This window comes from Rhinatrema bivittatum, chromosome 9 (genome assembly GCF_901001135.1).
Source record: "Rhinatrema bivittatum chromosome 9, aRhiBiv1.1, whole genome shotgun sequence".
Lineage (NCBI taxonomy): Eukaryota > Metazoa > Chordata > Amphibia > Gymnophiona > Rhinatrematidae > Rhinatrema > Rhinatrema bivittatum.
Window position 1 is genome coordinate 17,477,612 of NC_042623.1, and position 19,519 is coordinate 17,497,130.

The 19,519-nt window shown below is 47.4% G+C and overlaps 1 protein-coding gene across 2 annotated transcripts; it reads left to right on the forward strand.

Annotated features, from left to right (window-relative positions):
• Nucleotides 1–36: 36 nt before the first annotated feature.
• On the forward strand, nucleotides 37–16,697 carry ANKRD16 (ankyrin repeat domain 16). Of its 2 annotated transcripts, none has more exons than XM_029615507.1 (7): nucleotides 37–690; nucleotides 7,582–7,802; nucleotides 8,797–8,839; nucleotides 11,515–11,623; nucleotides 12,993–13,154; nucleotides 14,400–14,478; nucleotides 15,233–16,697. In XM_029615507.1, the coding sequence occupies exons 1-7, from the start codon at nucleotides 287–289 to the stop codon at nucleotides 15,397–15,399; spliced, it is 1,185 nt and encodes a 394-aa protein (XP_029471367.1). In that variant the 5' UTR covers nucleotides 37–286; the 3' UTR covers nucleotides 15,400–16,697. The 2 variants fall into 2 exon arrangements, with proteins under 2 accessions (XP_029471367.1, XP_029471369.1); XM_029615509.1 differs by having other exon boundaries at nucleotides 41–690; nucleotides 15,236–16,697.
• Nucleotides 16,698–19,519: the final 2,822 nt, after the last annotated feature.

A 19,519-nucleotide genomic window follows, 5' to 3' on the forward strand; every position in this document is an offset into this window, starting at 1 on the left:
GAGCCTGAGAAGGCGTAGCCATTGGTCCGTTCCCGCTGTCCCGGCATTCGTGTGAGGCGGCGCCGCCGCCGCAGCCGCGAGTGTTTCCGGGTGGAGGCGTAAGAGTGCGGAGGTGGACAGAGCGAACGCAACGTCACCGTGGCGTCAGTAGCTTGTCTCTCCGCCCCTTCCCCTTCTCTCCTGAGGCGCTGTGGGGATGCTCCTGTGCAGCGTCACCACGCGGCTGCCAGGTCATCGGACCCGCGCCTGGCTGTGCCACGGTGCATGCCGGGAGATGTAGTCTTTCATGTCCCAGCCAATGCAGCCGGCCTCCTGGTTCCTAGATTCGGGGGGTCTCCCCGCTCCCGGCATGGCCGAGGAGGCGCGGCAGAAGCTGCTCCTCGGCCTGATCCGGGAGGGAAGGTGCGGCCTCCTGCGGGAAGAGCTGCTGAAAGCCGGTGACTTGCAACGGGCCGAGCTGAGGAGGAAACGCTTCGGGCGGTCGGGCGACACTTTCCTGCACTATGCGGCCCGGCACGGGCACCTCGGCGTGCTGGCTTACCTGGTGGAGGGCCTGGGCATGGACGTTGAGCTGACGAATAACGATTACAAGAGGCCTCTCCACGAAGCTGCCTCCATGGGGCACCGGGACTGCCTGCGCTACCTGCTGGATAAAGGTGCCCAGATAGACTGCTTGAAAAGAGCCGACTGGTGGGTCACTCCATCGCGCATTTTAATTTGCGTTGAACTGGTTGGGGTCGGACAGATTTAAATGATCTAAATTCTTTTCCACTCAACGCACAATTAAACTCTGGAATTTGTTGCCAGAGGATGTGGTTAGTGCAGTTAGTGTAGCTGGGTTTAAATAAGGTTTGGAAAAGTTCCTGGAGGAGAAGTCCATTACCTGCTATTAATCAGGTCGTCTTAAGAATAGTCACTGCTATTACTTGCATCAGTAGCATGGGATAGACAGTTTTTGGGTACTTGAGCCTGGATTGGCTCAAGTACCCAAACAGGAAACAGGATGCTGGACTTGATGGACAATTGGTCTGATCCAGTATCTTATGTTCTTACCTTAAGAGTCACGTTTTCAGGATATCCGCAATCAATATGCATGAGATAGATTTGGATGTGTTGCCACCACTGTATGAGACTCTATCTCATGCATATTGATTGCGGATATCTTGAATACTTATTTATTTATTTAATGGTTTTATATACCGACGTTCATTGGGAATATCACATCGGTTTACATTAAACGTGAAACTACGCTTATATAGTGCTTGACAGAGAACTAGAAAATATAAACAACCTAGAACAGGAAAGGGTAAAAGGTTTGCGGGGAGGGGACTTGACCTGTATGTGGCTCTTGGGACTGGAGTTGGCCACCCCTACCCTAGAGGAAAGGCAGGATAGAGGCGATATGATAAAGACATTTAAATACAGCAGTGGGTCTCTCGCAAGGGAAAGATGCTTCTGGAATCACAGGTACCATGGGATGTGGGTGAAAGGGGTGGATCCAGGTACATTCTAAGCAGTGGCATAGTCATGGGTGGGCACTTGCCCACTCAATTTGGACCCAGGCCCACCCAACCAGAAGATGCCTGTTAGAGCAAGGCCGTTACGGGATCCCATCGGTTACGGGATCCCATCCCCATGATGGCGAAGAGAAGCACCAGAGCTGCAAGGTCAGGCCCAGCGTTTGCACACCCGGGGAAGCGGCGGACCTGCTGCCAATAGGCCCACTGGTCTTACTGCTGGGGGGTGGGAAGGGAGCAGAAGCTGTGCATGCCAGTGCACAATTTCTGCTCCCCCCCCCCTCCCCCAAGCAGTAAGATCGGTGGGCCCTATGGCCCGAAGATAGCAGGAGGCCCAATGGACCATGGTGGAGCTCATCTTACCACAGCCTGATGATAACAGGACCTCATAATGTGTGTGAGCTTGTATGTATGTGTGACTGTGTGAGTGCCTCTGTATGGGTGGGTGAGAGAGAATGGGAGCTTGAATGTGTGTGTGGGTGGGTGCGAATGGGAGCCTGGATGTCTGTGTGTGCATAAGAATGTGAGCTTGTGGTGGTGGGGGGAGATCACGGGAGAGCTTGTGTGAGGGAGGCTGAGAGAAAAAGAGAGAGAGAGAGTGTGTGTGTGTGTGTACGTGTGTGCGTGAAATGTGCATTTCTTTCATTTTTGTATTTTCTTCTTTCTTCAGTATTCCACTGTTCAGAGTCTGGTTTCTCAGGCTTTCTATTTTGATTTTACCTGCATGTTTCTGTTTCTTTTTTTTTTTTAATTCTTTATTTATTAGTTTTAAACTTACAAAACCATAAATTTTGCAAATAAGAAAAATGACAAATAGAATGTAATAAAGAAAAATACTTGAGTTATACAACTCTAATATAAAGGAAATAATATTAAAATTCCATGAGTCTTAAAGTATAAATCAATATACAATGTGTACCACACACTGATAGGATCCGATATTACAGAGAGTACATTAGTGAATAAATTTATTCCCTTAGAAAAAAAGGCGACATCTATCCACCACTATTTTTTACATATCAATTGGGGAAGATGTAAGGGGGTTTTTAGACACAAGAAAATCATTTAACTGCTGAAAAGTGAAGAATATGTTAACTTCTACTCCTTTTTTAAAAATACATTTACAAGGAAATTTTAGTTTAAAGGAATAACCCAAAGCAATTGCCTGTTGGCGAAGGGTTAAAAATTCCCTTCACCTTCCCTGAGTAATAGGAGACAGATCGGGAAAGATCTTTACATTTTCCCCAAGAAAAGGAGTAGGAAATTTCATGAAATAATTTTTCATAATTAGTTGAACATCTGATAATGATATCAATGAAACTAATAACGTAGATCTATCTATTACTTCTGCTGCAGTATTTTCCAAAAAGTCAGTTAAGTTTTCTTGTAGATTTACTCTGTTTGGTGTAGAGGATACATTTGGTAGAAAGAAGCATTTATTTACATTTGGTAAATTTTCTTCTTGAAAACCCAAAACTTCCTTCAGAAACCTCTTGAGAGATATATAAGGGTTTTCTCCTAAAACACGGGGGAAATTTAATATCCTTATATTTAAGTGTCTGGAGGCATTTTCTAGTGCTTCTATCCTTCTTGCAGTAAATTGATTATCCTTAACAACTGCGGCCTTGAACCTGAGATTGTCCTGCTCCTTTTCTTCTAATTTATCAATTCTCTTTGAGACCAAATCAAACTTCTGTTGAATTTCCAGCGACTTTTGGGTCCCTTGAGAAGCCAGCAATTCCACTTTCTCATTAACTTGATTTATTACAGTCGCTACCCCCACCATCAAATCCCACAACGCAGCATTTGTCACAGTCTCTGGACGTTCTGGGATTTTTAGGGGTATAACAGCTGGGGAAGTTACCCGTGGTAATGGCAGGAAGATATCCGTGGGACTTACCCCAGCAGCCCCTTCACTCTGGCCGATTTCTGCTGTTCCGAAGGTGAGGTTTCCTTCTCCCGGGACGACTGAGCTGGGCACTACAGTCGACGTTGTCAATGGTGTCTCTGCTTGTAACCCGGAAGAAGATTCTCCTTTCGGCGCATCAAGTTTGACAAAGTTCCTCATGAGAGGCTTCTAGGAAAAGTAAAAAGTCATGGGATAGGTGGCGATGTCCTTTCGTGGATTGCAAACTGGTTAAAAGACAGGAAACAGAGAGTAGGATTAAATGGACAATTTTCTCAGTGGAAGGGAGTGGGCAGTGGAGTGCCTCAGGGATCTGTATTGGGACCCTTACTTTTCAATATATTTATAAATGATCTGGAAAGAAATACGAGTGAGATAATCAAATTTGCAGATGACACAAAATTGTTGAGTAGTTAAAGCACAAGCAGATTGTGATAAATTGCAGGAAGACCTTGTGAGGCTGGAAAATTGGGCATCCAAATGGCAGATGAAATTTAATGTGGATAAGTGCAAGGTGATGCATATAGGGAAAAATAACCCATGCTATAATTACACAATGATAGGTTCCATATTAGGTGCTACAACCCAAGAAAGAGATCTAGGTGTCATAGTGGATAACACATTGAAATCGTCGGTTCAGTGTGCTGCGGCAGTCAAAAAAGCAAACAGAATGTTGGGAATTATTAGAAAGGGAATGGTGAATAAAACGGAAAATGTCATAATGCCTCTGTATCGCTCCATGGTGAGACCACACCTTGAATACTGTGTACAGTTCTGGTCGCCGCATCTCAAAAAAGATATAATTGCGATGGAGAAGGTACAGAGAAGGGCTACCAAATGATAAGGGGAATGGAACAACTCCCCTATGAGGAAAGACTAAAGAGGTTAGGACTTTTCAGCTTGGAGAAGAGACGACTGAGGGGGGATATGATAGAGGTGTTTAAAATCATGAGAGGTCTAGAACGGGTAGATGTGAATCGGTTATTTACTCTTTCGGATAGTAGAAAGACTAGGGGGCACTCCATGAAGTTAGCATGGGGCACATTTAAAACTAATCGGAGAAAGTTCTTTTTTACTCAACGCACAATTAAACTCTGGAATTTGTTACCAGGGGATGTGGTCAGTGCAGTTAGTATAGCTGTGTTTAAAAAAAGATTGGATAAGTTCTTGGAGGAGAAGTCCATTACCTGCTATTAAGTTCACTTAGAGAATAGCCACTGCCATTAGCAATGGTTACATGGAATAGACTTAGTTTTTGGGTACTTGCCAGGTTCCTATAACCTGGATTGGCCACTGTTGGAAACAGGATGCTGGGCTTGATGGACCCTTGGTCTGACCCAGTATGGCATTTTCTTATGTTCTTATGTTCTTAAGTTGAAACAACCGACCAGCTTCCTGCTTCGGTGCTGCCCTCAGCTCGGGGCTCAGGCTAGTCTCCTCCGGAGCGGATTCCTCTCTCTGCCGGATCCGCTCCAAGGTCTCCTCGACTCCTGGAGATAATGTGGTGGAGAAGGTAAGGAAGCGAGTAATCTCTTGGTAAGCTACCGAGGTTAATGGGGGAGTTGAGGGGTATACCCTGACTTTCCCCTTCCTCTTCGGTGGCACATTAAGTATATTGCGGCAATATTTTCAACAGGAAAATGAAGAGCTACTCTGAGCCTGCTCCTACTGTCGCCATCTTGGATCAAAAAAAAAAAAAAGCATGTTTCTGTTTCTAATTTGTAGTCTATTTCTATATTAGGTAAAAGTCGGCCTCTGTTTTGTCTGTGACTGAATTCTGCTCGCATGCAATTTCTCTGTAGTAGTCCAGCTTGTTCTGTTATTCCAGTAGGTGATGTATTAATGTTCTAGGACCTAGTGTAGTATTTGCATTGCTGCTTTTTCATAAGGTTGCTGTTATTTGAGTCCTGAGAGTCAGCTGTTGACTGTATGGTATGGCAAGGTTCTAGATGCCTCTTTCTTTGCAGGAGTTTGTGTTACTTCACAAAACAGCAATGGAGGGATATTTTTTGCTGAGGTGACTCCAGAATTTTAAATTTTTTTTTTTCATGTTGGTTGTAATGTGAATTGTCCTAGTTCTGCTGTGCACTTGTTCTGTTGATTAATGTTATTTTATTGTAGTTATTATGATTTCTGGCTTTCTGCAAAGAGGATTCATGAAAGAATACTTGAATGTTTGTTTTTTATTACATGATTGATTGTATCTGATTGTTTTCTTTGCTTTTTGCATGATATACTTGTGCATTTATAAATTGCAATAAATATAAAATAAATTAATACAGATTAATACGGAATTTTTAATGCTGGTAAGTGCTTGAAATAATTGAGGTAAAATATTTTAGAGTTTCACGCATGATGCATAATGGCTGTTGCAAACTACTTAGCCATTGTAGGGTGCAGTATATGAAATTATTTATCAATAAGGATACAACTAGTAGGTCTCAGACCTGCATGCCTGCAGCCCACCCATGTTAACTTTGTGCCCATCCAAAAAATCAGTTCTGGCTATGCCACTGAATCTAAGGAAATATTTCTTAACAGATAGGATAATGGATGCATGGAACAGCATTCCCGTGGAGGTGGTAGAGACTAGAACAGCGTCTGAATTAAAAAAAAAGCCTGGGATAAACACAGGATCTCTGAGGGGAGTGGTAGGGATTGACTAGTTAAGCGTGGAGGGGCTGACTAAATGTGTTTTTATAGACGTGTTTATGGCAGCCATCCTCTGAGTCTCAAGAACCACCACTGGCTTATCGTGTTTACTGCACTTATTACAAAGTCCCCAGGAGTATTATATATAGGTAGAAACAACTTTATTGCCGCAATAAAAATAATTTATTTATTTATTTAGAGTTTTTATATACCGACCTTCTCGATATACATAATCGAATCAGGTCGGTTTACATAGAACAAAACTTTCGCAAGTAAGGCGATACATTAAACAATAAAACAGAGTATTGAACTAAAGAGTACAGCATAACATTAAACAATAAACAATAAATAAATTATTTATTAAACAATAAATAATGTAGAGCCTCTTGACAAAAGAACATGAGAAATGCCAAGAAGCCCAGCATCCTGTCTCAGACAGAGGTCGATCTGGGTCACAGGTACCTGGCAGATCCTGAACAACAAGAACCAACTCCCAGCGCTTCCACACAGTACCCCGCCTGAGATTTATGTTAAACACAAACAAACCCCCCTTCTTTTGCCTGACAAACTTTGAACAGATCTTGCACGCTGACCCTCCGTAGTGACAGACAGTGTCAGCGGTCAGCGCATATTAACGTATTAGAACAGAGCGGACAACTGAATTGCCAGTCCTGAGTCACAGTGTGAGCCAGGCTGGGGTTTTTAACTTTCCTGTCTTCAGAATACTTAGGGAGGAAGCAGGGGGAGAGGCTGGGTTGAAAAGTTGCTATAGGAGTCCATTGGTGCAGGCTGAGCCAGTTCTGGGGTTGTCCCAGTGCTTTCATGAAGAAAAGCCGGACTGTTGGCAGGAAGTGCAGCTGAAGCCTTTCCGCAGCTTTACCTGGCATTGGGAGAAGTCTCGTGGTAGCACCGAGCCTTTTTCCATTTGTCATAACGTCTACGCCGTGGTGCACGTGAGTTTTCCAGGCAGCAAATCCATTCTGTTTTATGCCATTGTAAGGGCCTTGACTAAGGGAGGACCTGTCAGTCTGGTCTGCCTTTTGATATTAATGTAATCAGGGCGAGAGAAATCCCTCTGGAAGTGACGTCTGCGGTTTCTTAGCGCTGACATTTCCTGGCCAAACTGCTTAGGGTTGCTCTTGGCTGCTGCATTGTTGCCCTGCTCTGTTCCTGCAGTCCAGCTACATTTATTTTTTTTTTACCATGTCTGATTTTTGTATTGTGCTGTTAGTCGTCCATATGCGACTGCATGAATTGTGGTGTTTTGTAAATCTCTTTGATCTTCTGTTTGGCTGACACAGTGGTAATGGAGGAAGAGCGATCTAGTGATCCTGACGTCGTCCTGGGGGTGAGAAATCAGCGGTCTCTTGCTCGGTCACTCGCTCTCTCCGTGACTGCGGGAAATCCAGTTTAAATGTCGCTGTCTCCAGGGCCTGGCTGGCTTCCATCGTATTCTGTCTTTTATGAGCACAGGCTAACTTACACTTGTGCTGCCTCCCGTTTCAGGACTCCCCTGATGATGGCTTGTACCAGGAAAAACCTCGAGGTGATTAAAGACCTCGTCGACTATGGCGCCAGCCCCTTGCTGAAGAACAAAGACGGCTGGAGCAGCTTCCACATAGCGAGCCGAGAGGGTGACGTGCAGATCATCGAGTACCTGCTCTCTGTCGTCCCGCGCATTTGGGACACAGAAAGCAAAATAAAGAGGACACCTCTGCACACGGCAGGTAATGGGCACAGAGCGGCTCTCTCAGCCGTACAGCGCAGGTTTGAAACTGCATTCAGCAACTGCACGAACTAACCAAATGGAAACCTATGGGGGGTGAAACTGAACCAAAGCCTTAGTTGGAGCTCTTGTGTTGGTAATGTAGGCAAATAAATTTTAAGCTAGACCTGCCCTGGCTCAGGCTTGTGCAAAAGTATCCCACGGATGCCAAAGCTCCTACATCAGGAGCCATCCTGGCACAGGGGGCAGGAAATTCCCATAAACGCAGCAAATCCGATATTTAGGTCATGCGAAATAGGTGGAGCAATCCCGGTGTAGCAACTCCGATGTTGAACCAACCCGAGCTTGTCTCAGCGTGTGTGTGTGTGTGGGGGGGGGAGAAATCCCAGGACGGGTTCCCTTGGTCCTTTATGACCTGGTAATCTGGAACCAAGGCTTCAGGCCTTCAGGAATTTGTGAGTTTTCTCAGCCGGATGCTGTGATTATGGGATCCTGGGAGATTAGACTTCTTTTAAAGAAAGAGGATGACCAGCCCAGTGGCAGTGCTGTGCTCTGGGGAGACTCGGGTTCAGTTCCCCGACCTGGCTTGTACTCATGGGGGTTGGCAGGTGCTGTGGAGGGGGAGGGAAGGGGAGATGATGGAACTGCAGCCATTGCACAATGTTGACACCTACAGGTGAGATTCAGGGTGCGGGAGCCGTATCCCGAGCAAGGGCCAATTCCAAGGGAGCTGAAAGCCCGAAGGAGCAGATGGAACCTGCTAAGCCCAAAAAATCCCCAATAGAAAGGGGCCGAGTCACGCCAGGCCATCAAGTAACCGGACTGGTTTAACGCCCCCAGTGTTTTAGAATAAAGAGAGAGGTTTGCGCCTCACATCCCCCTCGTGGCAGTGGCAGACTGGAGGACTCGGCCCTTCCTCGCCGCCTGCTTCGGAGGGGGGGGAGAGGTGATGTCCAGATGCTGTTCTCACAGAGTCCCCTTCTTCTTTTGGACAGCCATGCACGGATGTCTCCAAGCCGTGGCAGTGTTGCTGGAGAGGTAAGCAGAATCCTCCTCCTGATTTTCTTTGTCGGCCAAATAGTATCTGAGATTTTGAGGCAGAGAAAAGGAAAAAAAAAAACAAAGCTGAGGTTAAATGCAAACATCTTGATGCCAGAGAAATCAGTGTGTAATCCGTGGTCAGTACACGCCTGGCTGAACTTGGTTATTTTTAATTCCTTTAGCAAATTGTTTGCCATCTGATCTCGCAGATGCTGACATGCGTTTTGTTTTTTATTGGTGTATAGGGTAACAAGGAATAATATAATACTTATTTTATAGCTCTACTGCACAAGAGTGATAAGAATTCAGGAACAATAAGCCCCTTCCCCAAACAGCTTACTTTTTGAGAGGGTACCTGAGGTAACTGCAGTTTCTGTTCGTGCCCCAGATCAGTCCAGATGAGTGGGTTTTGCATCCCCACCAGCAGATGGAGACAGAGAACAAAACATTGAGTCACTGCTACACAACTGAGAGCGCCACCTGCAGTCCCTCAGTATTTCTCTGTCTCTAGCAGATGGCAGAGGTGCAAACCTGCAGCAAAGAAAGAAGGAGACAGAAGAAGAGAAGTTAGAAGACGCTCCCTGAGGTGTTAGGTTCCTTCGTGGGCCATCCCTCAGGTTGAGCCGGAGATAGGTAATCCCTGATCAGCTCTAGCCCGCAGCAGATCCAGGGGTCCTGCTTCCCTCTTATCCCCTGAAGGTTCCTTCCCAGAGGTGTTGCCAGCAGCAGGGAAGCTTTCCTATTTTTTGCTTGAATTTCTTCCTTTGCTGTGGCTGCTGTTTCTTGAAAGAAAAAAAAAAAGTGTTAGATTTTTCCTTCAGCAGCAACGTTTGGGCTGTTTCTGGTTTGATCATCGAGGCTGGTCCAGGCTTGGGGGAAGGGAGCAGTGGAGCTCCTCTGTTCACAGCTTCGGGCTGCTCGGAGAGCCAAAGGCTGCGCTGGGCCGTGTTCCCCCCCTCCTCTCCCGTGCACCGCGATGACGCGACTTCTCTGCAGCAGGCCCGGCCGCGGGGAGACAAGATGGCTCCGACATTGAGTTCCCAGAATGGTAAAGCTTCGGGCTGTTCGGGGAGCCGGAGGCTGCGCTGGGCAGTGTGTCCGTCCCCCCCCCCCCCCCCCCCCTCTCTCACGTGCGCCGCGATGACGCGGCTTCTGTTCCTCTGGTGCCCCTTACTAGAGCGCAGGCAGCGTCGTGGGCCGAGTGTCCGTGTCGCCGCGGGAGATTTGTAGAGCGGTGACGCGGTCTTCTCTTCACACTTTATCTTCCCATTACCGTTCAGGCTTCAGGAGAGCCGACCTGTGGCGAAAGTGTGTTGAGAGGGGGGGTCTTTCACGGGCCTGCCTAGTGTAGGGGTCCTTGGGTACATCCCACTGGTCTGGACTGATCTGGGGTATGAACAGGAAAGGGAAACTGGTTCTTACCTGCTACTTTTCGTTGCTGAAATACCACAGATCAGTCCAGAGACCCAGCCCCTTAGTGTTCTCCAGACCGTTATGGCAAGGCCCTGTTCTGGCCTGCTTAGTGGTAAGATCCGTCAGAATTTATACATACAGAATCTAAAGACCTTTGCCAGGTTGTGGTCGGCCCCTTGGGTTTGATTTGTGGTTTTACTGTTTGGAGGGCTCCAACCTTTGGGTTTGGCGTTCGCCCTCATTTAGGGGGTTGTTGAGTTGTTTCTCTATAGTTGGCTTGGGTACAGCTCAGTACTGAGGGACTGCAGGTGGCGCTGTCAGTTATGTAGCTGTGCCTCAACATTTTTAGTTCTCTGCCTCCATCTGCTGGTGGGGATGCAAAACGCACGTGTCTGGCCCGATCTGTGGTAGTCCAGGAATGAAAATGAGCAGGTTAAAACCAATTTTCCTATAACATGACTTGTCCAAAGTCACAAGGTGTGTGTGGGGGGAGTGGGATTTGAACCCTGGTTCTCAGCTCATTGCTGTAACTACTACATCACTCCTCCCGGGAACTGTCATGGCTGGGATTTTAATATCCACGCTCGTTTCTCTTCCTCTAAACTCTTATTTCGAAGAACGATTGACTGCGTAGTTCACCATTTTCCGGACACATGCCCATACTAGAGACACGGATGCTTTAGGGAGGCAAGTTAATTTAAACAGATCTGACTCCGAAGATTTGCCCTGATCCACGTGGGGGTCATCGGGCAGCAGGAAGTCAGGTAGATGGGCCAATGCTCTCTTAACAGAGCAGAGTGACAGTACTGAAGTAATAATGGCTGGCGTAGGAATTAGTGGTAGAGAGAGACTGATGGGCCCAGTGCATCTCTCCATTTTGTCTGTCTGCTGCCGTACCACAGATCGTTCTTGATGCCTTAGTTTTGCCCTTGCTTCCCTCTGAATTGGTCTCGTTCACTGGTAGTTGATGGCCTTGCTGGGAGACGCAGAGGGTCAATGTTAAAACCAAATGTGTTTAACCCCTCTGCATATTAACAGCAGGAAATGCCTCACTCTGCAGGTCATCGTTTATAAAGAAGAGTAAAATATATATTTATATATGTATATTTTATATATAAAATAATTAGGACAGAAATGAAAAGTGACAGAGCTAGGCTGAAAATGAAAGTAATTGTCCATACACAGAAGCTACTTCAGGCACTTTAGATATTCCTTTTTTTCACCGATGGAGCTCAAGTCAATTCTCTTTTTTTTCCCAGATGCCATTATGAACCAGACAGCAGGGACAGCTGTGGTGTCACGCCCTTCATGGACGCTATACAGAACGGACACATCAACATAGCCCATTTACTCCTAGAAAAGCATCAGGTGCCATTTAAAAATTTTTAACTTAATTTGCATGCAAAACATTGTTCAAGACTGCAGATTTTGCACCACCTCCATCTGCTGGAGACAGAGAAATACCGAAGGGACACAGGTGGCACACTGGTTTAAGAGAGGGTACTCTTCAAGTTTTTCTCTGTCTCCATCTGCTGGAAGGGAAGCAAAACCCAGCAGTCTAGACTGATCCGTGGTACTGCAGAAACAAAAATTAGTAGGTAAGAACCACTTTTCCTATGTATGGCATAAGTGAGTACAGTGGCTGCATGCTGTGTGGAAGGGGAAATTCAGCAGCATAAGAGAAGGCTTGCTGGGGACCGAGATTACTAAGAAGCATGTGGTGGCAGCAGTGGGATCCAGCTTTATTGCAGGAGGTTTTGTCTGTTCTTTTGTGACTCATGGGGATATCTGTGCAGCTTCTAGTGTCTTAAAATGTTGAGGGGTGTAAAGAACAGCCTGGCAGACACAAACTCTTATTTCTCCTTCCTTCCTAAAATAAAGAGGGCACTGTTTTGGGCCAAGTTTGTTTTATAAGCTTTGGTCAGTTTAGAAAAAGAACTGAAATATACCTAAAAAAAAAACCCCTCCATACTACAACAATATCAAAAGGGCGATCTGTGGCCTAAATATGAATTTCTAAGGTATAATGAGAGCAGGGAAAATACCAGCCAGAATGTTTATTTCCTTGGAATATCTTTTTTTTTTTTGCCTTTTGTTTTCATTTTTGGGATTTTTTGTTATGTATGTGTAGTTATATTTTTTTTAATTGTTTTCCCTTGCTTTGTTTTGTGTAAATGTTTTTGCTTTCTCCCCTAGCCTTTTTATCTTTTTTTTTTCCTCCCTCCCTCCAGCCTTTCTTTGGTGACAGCAGCGACAGTGGCAACAGCAGCTGCTCTCCTTCTAGGCTTTGTGAGAGCAGCGGCAGCTCCGTTGTGGCTCTTTCCAATTTGACCCAGGACAGTGGCAGCATTGCCCAGGTTATCTGCTGCCTGGGACTTTTCCACCCATCTGTTCCTTTGCACGAAACCCTGGCATGTTCTTGGCCCAACCACCCAGAGCTTCCTCTTGCTCTATTTTTTTTTCTCCCTTGGCCCTAACTGTATTATTCCCATGATGGCCGGGAAGCATTTCAGGGTACCTCTGTAGACAGGACACACATTGCAGCTTTCCATGATCCCCCTCTCTCTTTTTTTTAGCTCGCTGACCGTGTATTAAAAAATGGGTAATTTCCTGAAATGATCAACTAAAAAACAGCACCGAATTTTATATGTAACTTTCAATCAAATCTGTGTGGTCAAAAGAGAGGTAAGCTTGACACGCTAAGCCTCCCTGCGTTCATTTTCTTCCTTGTGTTTAGGTTTGTTACACAGCTATGGACAAGCTGGGCGCTCAGCCTCTGCACCGGGCGGCAGTAACGGCACAGGACGAAGCGATTAGGTTCCTGGTCACCGATCTGGGCGTCGATGTGAACACCAGGGCCACAGCCACCCAGCTAACGGCGCTGCACTATGCAGCCAAGGTGCGGGGCGTGTTGCCGCTGTGCGGGGCGCAGCAGTCCTGCCTGCATGCAGCGCTCTGCAATCCAAACCGAATTTTAAGCACGGTCCCTCTCTCAGCCCAGTTTCTGGTTCCCTGCATGGTGGCATACGTCGCCTGCCACGTACACTCCGGTTCGGTGGGGGCGTACGCAGTTTATTTAAGAATCGTTCCTACTCCTAAGTGGACGAGTGGAACCACCCAAAGTGCTGCTATGTGGAAACGCTCTGGCTAGCAAGCACATGAGTAGCTGGTCACTGGGCCAGCTCTTCTGGCTGCAGGTAGTAATGGAATGGAATTTGGATACGTGCATAACAGTTTTCATTCAGACTTGTCACCGATGCACATTTTAAAAAAAAATAAATTGTACCTAAGTAATATCTGCTGAAAATTGCACACGCACACCCCTCTTGTGGGTAATTTACCTGTGCTGCAAAGGGGTGGAGACAGGGTGGAGCCCGAGGCAGCGCGTGGTGAACTTTGAAATCACCACGTGTGATTTATGGCATCAGCTTTGCGCTCGCTGGAGTACTCGCAAGGTCAGCCGGCCCCAGATTTTCAAAGGGAAATTCCACGGGGTGTTTTATTTCGGTAATGTTGCAGGCACAGGAGTATTTAAGTGGTAGCCGTAGGCCTGCAAGCAGAACGTTCATTTAAAAAAAAAAAAAAAGAAAAATATACCTGCCTTTTTAATGCATGCAGCCACCTCCGAGGTGGAAAGTCTTCACTTGCACGGAGAAGCAGTTACAACCCGAAACGTTTTGCTGTGCAGACTGGGATATGGGCCATTTGCTCTGAGAGGGGGGGGTCAGTCAGTGGTTTTATCCAGTGCCATGTAGGTAAACGGAGACCTTGAGGGATAGAGGGGCTCGGCCAGGTTCACACAGCATCGGTGGGAGAAGCGGATTTTAACTCGCAAGTCTTAGGTTTCCTGGCTCACCGTTCGCCGCTCGAGCTCCCGGACCAAACGCTCTCCCCCCCCACCTCCATCCGTGCAAGCAGTGGTGATTTCCAGCCAGGTCGCCACTTTCAACTTCGTTCTTATCCCCACTGGGGAAAAAAATGGAAAGTGGAGGCTGCCGTTTTATTTAAAAAAAAAAAAAAAAAAAAAAATGAGCACTGAGTTCAAGGACAGGAAGAGAGCTCCCTCCTCCCCTTACGTGTTAGTAAGGCATCGAGAACCGTGAAAGGTGGATTGACTCTCTTCCTTTTCTATCGGAAAACGCAGGAAGGACACGCTGCCACTGTCCTGACCCTGTTGTCCCTTGGTGCTGACTTGGATGCGAAAGATGGAAAACGTCGATCGGGTAAGACCTTAAGCCGTCGCATGCTCTTAGTCCTGTGACCTGTACCTCATCGATGAGGGCTGTCGTTATGTAATTTAAGCACTTTCTGTTCGGGATTGATGCATGGGGGAGGTTGGATCCTCCTGATTTTCGCAGCGGCGGTAACAGCACCGTGTGTCTCCCAACGGAGTCGGCTGGTCTGGCGTTAACCCTCCCGCCTCCCCATGTTGTACAGCAGATCAATATCCAAAAGGCCGGGCCCACGGCCCAGACCCTGCACAGTGTCTTCTGGCCAAAAAAGAAGCCAAGAAACGATGAGGCCAGAGCCTCCTGCGTGCTCATCGGTGATGCTGATTTTATTTATTTAAAAACTTTATACGCCGCGCCCTCTAAAATTCTGAGCGGCTTAGCAGGAAGGATGGGAACTGGCCACAGACAGCTGAGAAACCGCTTTCTAGGCGGGGGGAGGATCCGCCGCCTGCCTCTGTAGAGTGAGTATTTCAGGGGGCACCAGCGGTGTTTAAACACCGCTCTTCTCCTGAGACTTTCTAGGGAATAGACGTCCGTTACAGCAGTCGGGCCAAACCCTGGAGAACGAGTTGCTATAACAATTAATTATAAAATAACCCCGGATGGGACTTAAATCATTTATCCTTAGCTGACTGTATGGCCGCTCCTTCCCCCCAGGTGTTTTAACTTGCAAGTAGAGCCTATGTTTTTAAAAAAACGTCGCACAGCGTAAAATGCATGGTATTTACACTTCCCTGTCTTTCAGCAGCGCTGCACATGGCTTGTGCGGGTCAGCACGGAGCGTGTCTACAGATCCTCCTGCGGGCCGGACTCAGGGACTCCCCCGACAGCGGCGGCACGTTGGCAGAAAACCTGATCAGTAAAGCCGAGGTCCTCCGCATCTTCACGGACAGTGGTGGCGGGGGTCTGTGAAGCACCAAGCTTCGCCTTTCCGAGGTGGCCCGTACTCCATGTCGTGGGCGGAAGGTGACGCGTTGCTGCTTGCGGCGAGCGTGCTGGAATCCCGATTTTTCTCTAGCTGGACGTTGGCAGGGTCACTTCCCGTCGCCGGGCCACAGAAGGTGCGCATGTGGGCAGTAAGTGAAGCCGCCAGAAAGGAGAACCAAAAGCTGGAGGCGCCTGGCAGGATGCTGATGTGGTTAATTTAAGGGAGGCTCTCTGCATTCTAGGGGCCTTGTTGGGCCTGGAGAAAACCAAATTCTTTGCAGGTTTTGACACCATTTATGGGAGTAAGGCTGAGACCACAGGGGTGTCCCGTCTTCAGAGGTGATGTTCTGCCTTCCTGTAGGGGGGGGTCCTATACATAAGCCCCTTCCTTTTTAGGCTTAATGGACATAATTCATCAGTACAAAGTGGGCCTGCTTTCCTGTCTGTAGACGTGCATTGGGGGTAAGTAATTCCAGGCCCCCAAGTGAAAATTTCGGAGAGGGGATGCCCATGGCTCCTTCCTGGGGAGTGGTCTCGCTTTGAAGATCCAGGTTTTCTCCATAGTACTTGGAGCTAGAGCAGGCTAATCACATTTGACCCCCCCTTTATAAGCTCCGGAGGTCCCAGAATGGCACGAGGATAGCAACGTTCAGGGTACTGTCTCATAGAATCGGGGAATGGGCCACTTTTTTTTTCCAATGTCTAACAGTGCCCCTGCTCCTGACCCCCTACCATTACTCCTTGCCACTCCTTCCCAGCTCCTCTCCTGCCTGCCTCCACCCCATGACCCCTTCCCGGGTCCTCCCCTCAACTCATTGGGCTGCTTTGTTTATTTAGTAATAACATTTCTATTCCACTTAGAGTACTTTTATGCCCCCCAAGAGGATTCGAGCATTCACACACACAGAACATCAAAACATGTAAGATAAGACGGACGCCACGATAAAATATATCTCAGCAACACACTCCTTCCTGCCGGCGGCTTGTACTCACGTTGGACTTGGAGGAGGTAGAGCTGAAATATGGCTCTGGGAACAGAGGGGCTATCAGCCGCCTCCTTAAAAACAGAGGTGGAGGAATAGCTTGGTGGTTAGAGCAGGGAGATCAGGGTTCAAACCCCGCTGCTTTTTGTGAGCTCGGGCAAGTCGCTCTATCCTCCGTTGGCTCGGATGCAAACTGAGAATGTGAGCCCCTTGGGGATAGGAAAATGCCTCCAGTACCTGAATGGGATGGGCTTTGAAGTGTCAAAAAGTGAATATAAATTAAAGAAAAGATAACGGTGATGTCTCTCGCTGGTTCCATAGTGTCAGACTGGCTGTTGAGAAAGCCCGAGAATGACTTGTCTGACGTTTTGCTTGACTTACCCGTTTATTAGTAGAACAAAGGTTACGGTACAGTGTAGACCCCCCCCTAATGGCCCATTTAAGATACTCTGGGCCTTCGTCATGCAGCGCTCTGAAAACTAAGATTACTAACTTTAATTTCATCCTCATTTAAACTGGCAACTAGTACAGAGTCAGCGGGCTTGGAGTTACACGCTCCGTTCCGGCTACTCCCATGATTAACCGCTCGGCCACAAGCAATTTGTATTGTTCTTAGCAATTTTTTGCATGTTTCCTAGAGAGCCCATGGTAAAGCAAACTACAGAAATCTAGGGCTGGTAGGACAAAAACCTGCACTACTATATGAAAACGACGTTGGCCTAGGCAGAGCCTTAGTCGTCTTATCAAGCGTAATTTATAGAATGCACGTTGCAGGACTGCTTTTGATTTGCAGCTTAAAAGTTAGGCCAGAGTCCAAGGTTGCGCCTAAGTCCCAAACCATTAACACAGTTGGGTAAAGTTTTTTTCCATTTACCGGTAGCTTTAGCTTGCAATAAATCATTGGGCTTTGACCTAGCTAGATTTAAGATCATGACGTTAGGAATCAACCACTCTTCAACTACAGTAAGTGTGGCTGCCAGAAACTGAGTAGCCACATCTAAAGACGAATGTATGGGTATAATCCACTGAATATCAGCATAAAAATGTGCACGGTGCTCCACGCTGACCCAGAAGCCTCCCTAGCAGGGATGGCCAAATCTGGTCCTCCAGAGCCTCAGACAGACCAGGTTTCAGGATATCCACAGTGAGTATGCATGAGATGACTTGCATCTTATGCATATTCAGTGCGGACATCCGGGCCTGTTGGTGGCTCTGGAGGGGACCGGAGGGTCGCTGATGAGACGGATCCCTGGGGAACTCCATCTGCATTTTTTGCTTTAACCCAGGAAAAAAAAAAGCTCAAAGGTTCTACTTGTGAAGGAAGAAGCAAATCATCCAATAACTGCTTCTCCCAAAGCCGTAGAGGAGAGAGTGGTTCAGCGGATCTAATGCACTGGCGATATCTCGCAGAACCAGCAGGATGGTCTCGTCCGTGTCCATTAGAGAAATGAATAATGCTTCAGTGCTGTGATGGACGGTGAATCTATTTTAGTGAATATCTAATGAATGATTCTCTTCCCTGAATGTGTATGTACTAACCCACGATGCTTTTCTCAAGCCCCTTGCTCAACAGCGACAGGTTTGCACTTAGCCTGTAACCGGATAATTCTGTGCACCCGGAGTTTTTGTTTAATGCGGGTTGCTGCGTCCACTGGGCCCTGTCCTTTTCATGGCTTTCCCTGGTACCAGGAAGCCCGTGCAGGGGGAGGGGGGCGGTGCCGCTCATGCTGACTTTCCCGCATTTTGGTACAGTTTTTTTCTTACTTGGTGGGGCTCTGAGGAAGGTCTGGTTTTCGTCTGTCTGTCTGGGCTATATTCATGTTTTACATGTAGCAGAAGGGCCGGATTCACGATGACTACGCCCTCCAGCAGGGGGGGGGCTCCTTCCTTCCCCTCTCCCTGGAAAGCAGCGGGGAGTCCCAGTTTCTGAGCACCGTCACGGTTTCGCGCCCGAGGGACATTGCCCGGTGTGGGCCGTGCCTAAGCCTGGCCCTGTACAGCAGTGGGCTAGCACAGCAGTGTCCCGGTTTCTGCAGATTCATAAAGGGAGGAGGGGCTTTCAGTAACTGAAGGCCCTAATCTCCCCCCTCAGGCTGAAATATAGATTAGAATATAAAATGGGGATCATACTGAATAACTTTTACTTCAGCAGCAACTGAAATATTTTTTTTGAAAAGGTCCTTTCGCTGCTGCTTTGTCTGCTGTACAGTTGAAGGCCCTGTAGGATGTGCTACCTTTGGCTGGAATTGCAAGAATTCTCCAGGGGGTCCCTTCTTCCGCGGGTTTGAGTACCGCCCTCATCTTTAGATCACTCTTAAACGCTGGTCCAGCACCCTGTAACACGTTCTGTCTGCTCCAGACCCGGCACAGCAGCTGGATCCAATGTGTTTAGGCTGGAAGGTGATTGCATTACATTGTGTTTTGGGCTCACTGTACGTACTGCTGATGGGATGGGGGGCAGTGAGGAAAAGATGGTTTGGTTTAGCACCAGGAAGGTTAAATGTTGCTGAAGAACGTGCACAAATCTGTCTCCCCTCTGCTGAAAGTGCTTGCTTTCTGAAGTGGTTTAAGGCATGAGGGTAAGGTAATTTGTATGGAAGTCTGTGGCCAAAATTATGAAACTCCTGCAGGTTTAATCTCAAATACTAATAATATTGCATTTTACAGAGGATGGCAGAAATAGTCCATCCAGTCTGCCAGGTTATTCTGTCCAAACTGCGAGATTTCTCCTTCTCCAGGGTCGTCTGTTTGTGGTGCTGCACTCTCTGGCGTAGACGAGCATACAAGATCAGTGCTTAGTTCCCTCCAGCTCCCCCCCCTTTCTCGTGCCTAACCCCAAAGCGCTATAATAATTGAAATAGCCAGCAATACTAACGTGGCTGTTGCCTAGGCATCCAGGCTTCTGTATCCCCGGACAGACCCAGCTCTGTGAGTGCCCGTGTTTGTTAGACCACTTAAAGCCTGCCCGCCAGTCCCAGCAGCTACTTGGATTCCCTCCTCGCACTATGATCTTAAATAGCTACCACTACTAGGGAGCCTCCCAGGTGCCTGGCGCAGCTCTGTGAGGGCCTGCGTTTCCACTCTGACCTCCAGTTATCCCAGAGCTCATGATCACTCTGCCC

Bases quoted from the DNA above. Each gene is read 5' to 3' on its own strand.
- ANKRD16 (XM_029615507.1), top strand. From the start codon at position 287: ATGTCCCAGCCAATGCAGCCGGCCTCCTGGTTCCTAGATTCGGGGGGT. The intron at 7,803-8,796 runs GTAATGGGCACA...TCTTTTGGACAG, and splicing joins GACACCTCTGCACACGGCAG to CCATGCACGGATGTCTCCAA. The intron at 8,840-11,514 runs GTAAGCAGAATC...TTTTTTTCCCAG, and splicing joins GTGGCAGTGTTGCTGGAGAG to ATGCCATTATGAACCAGACA.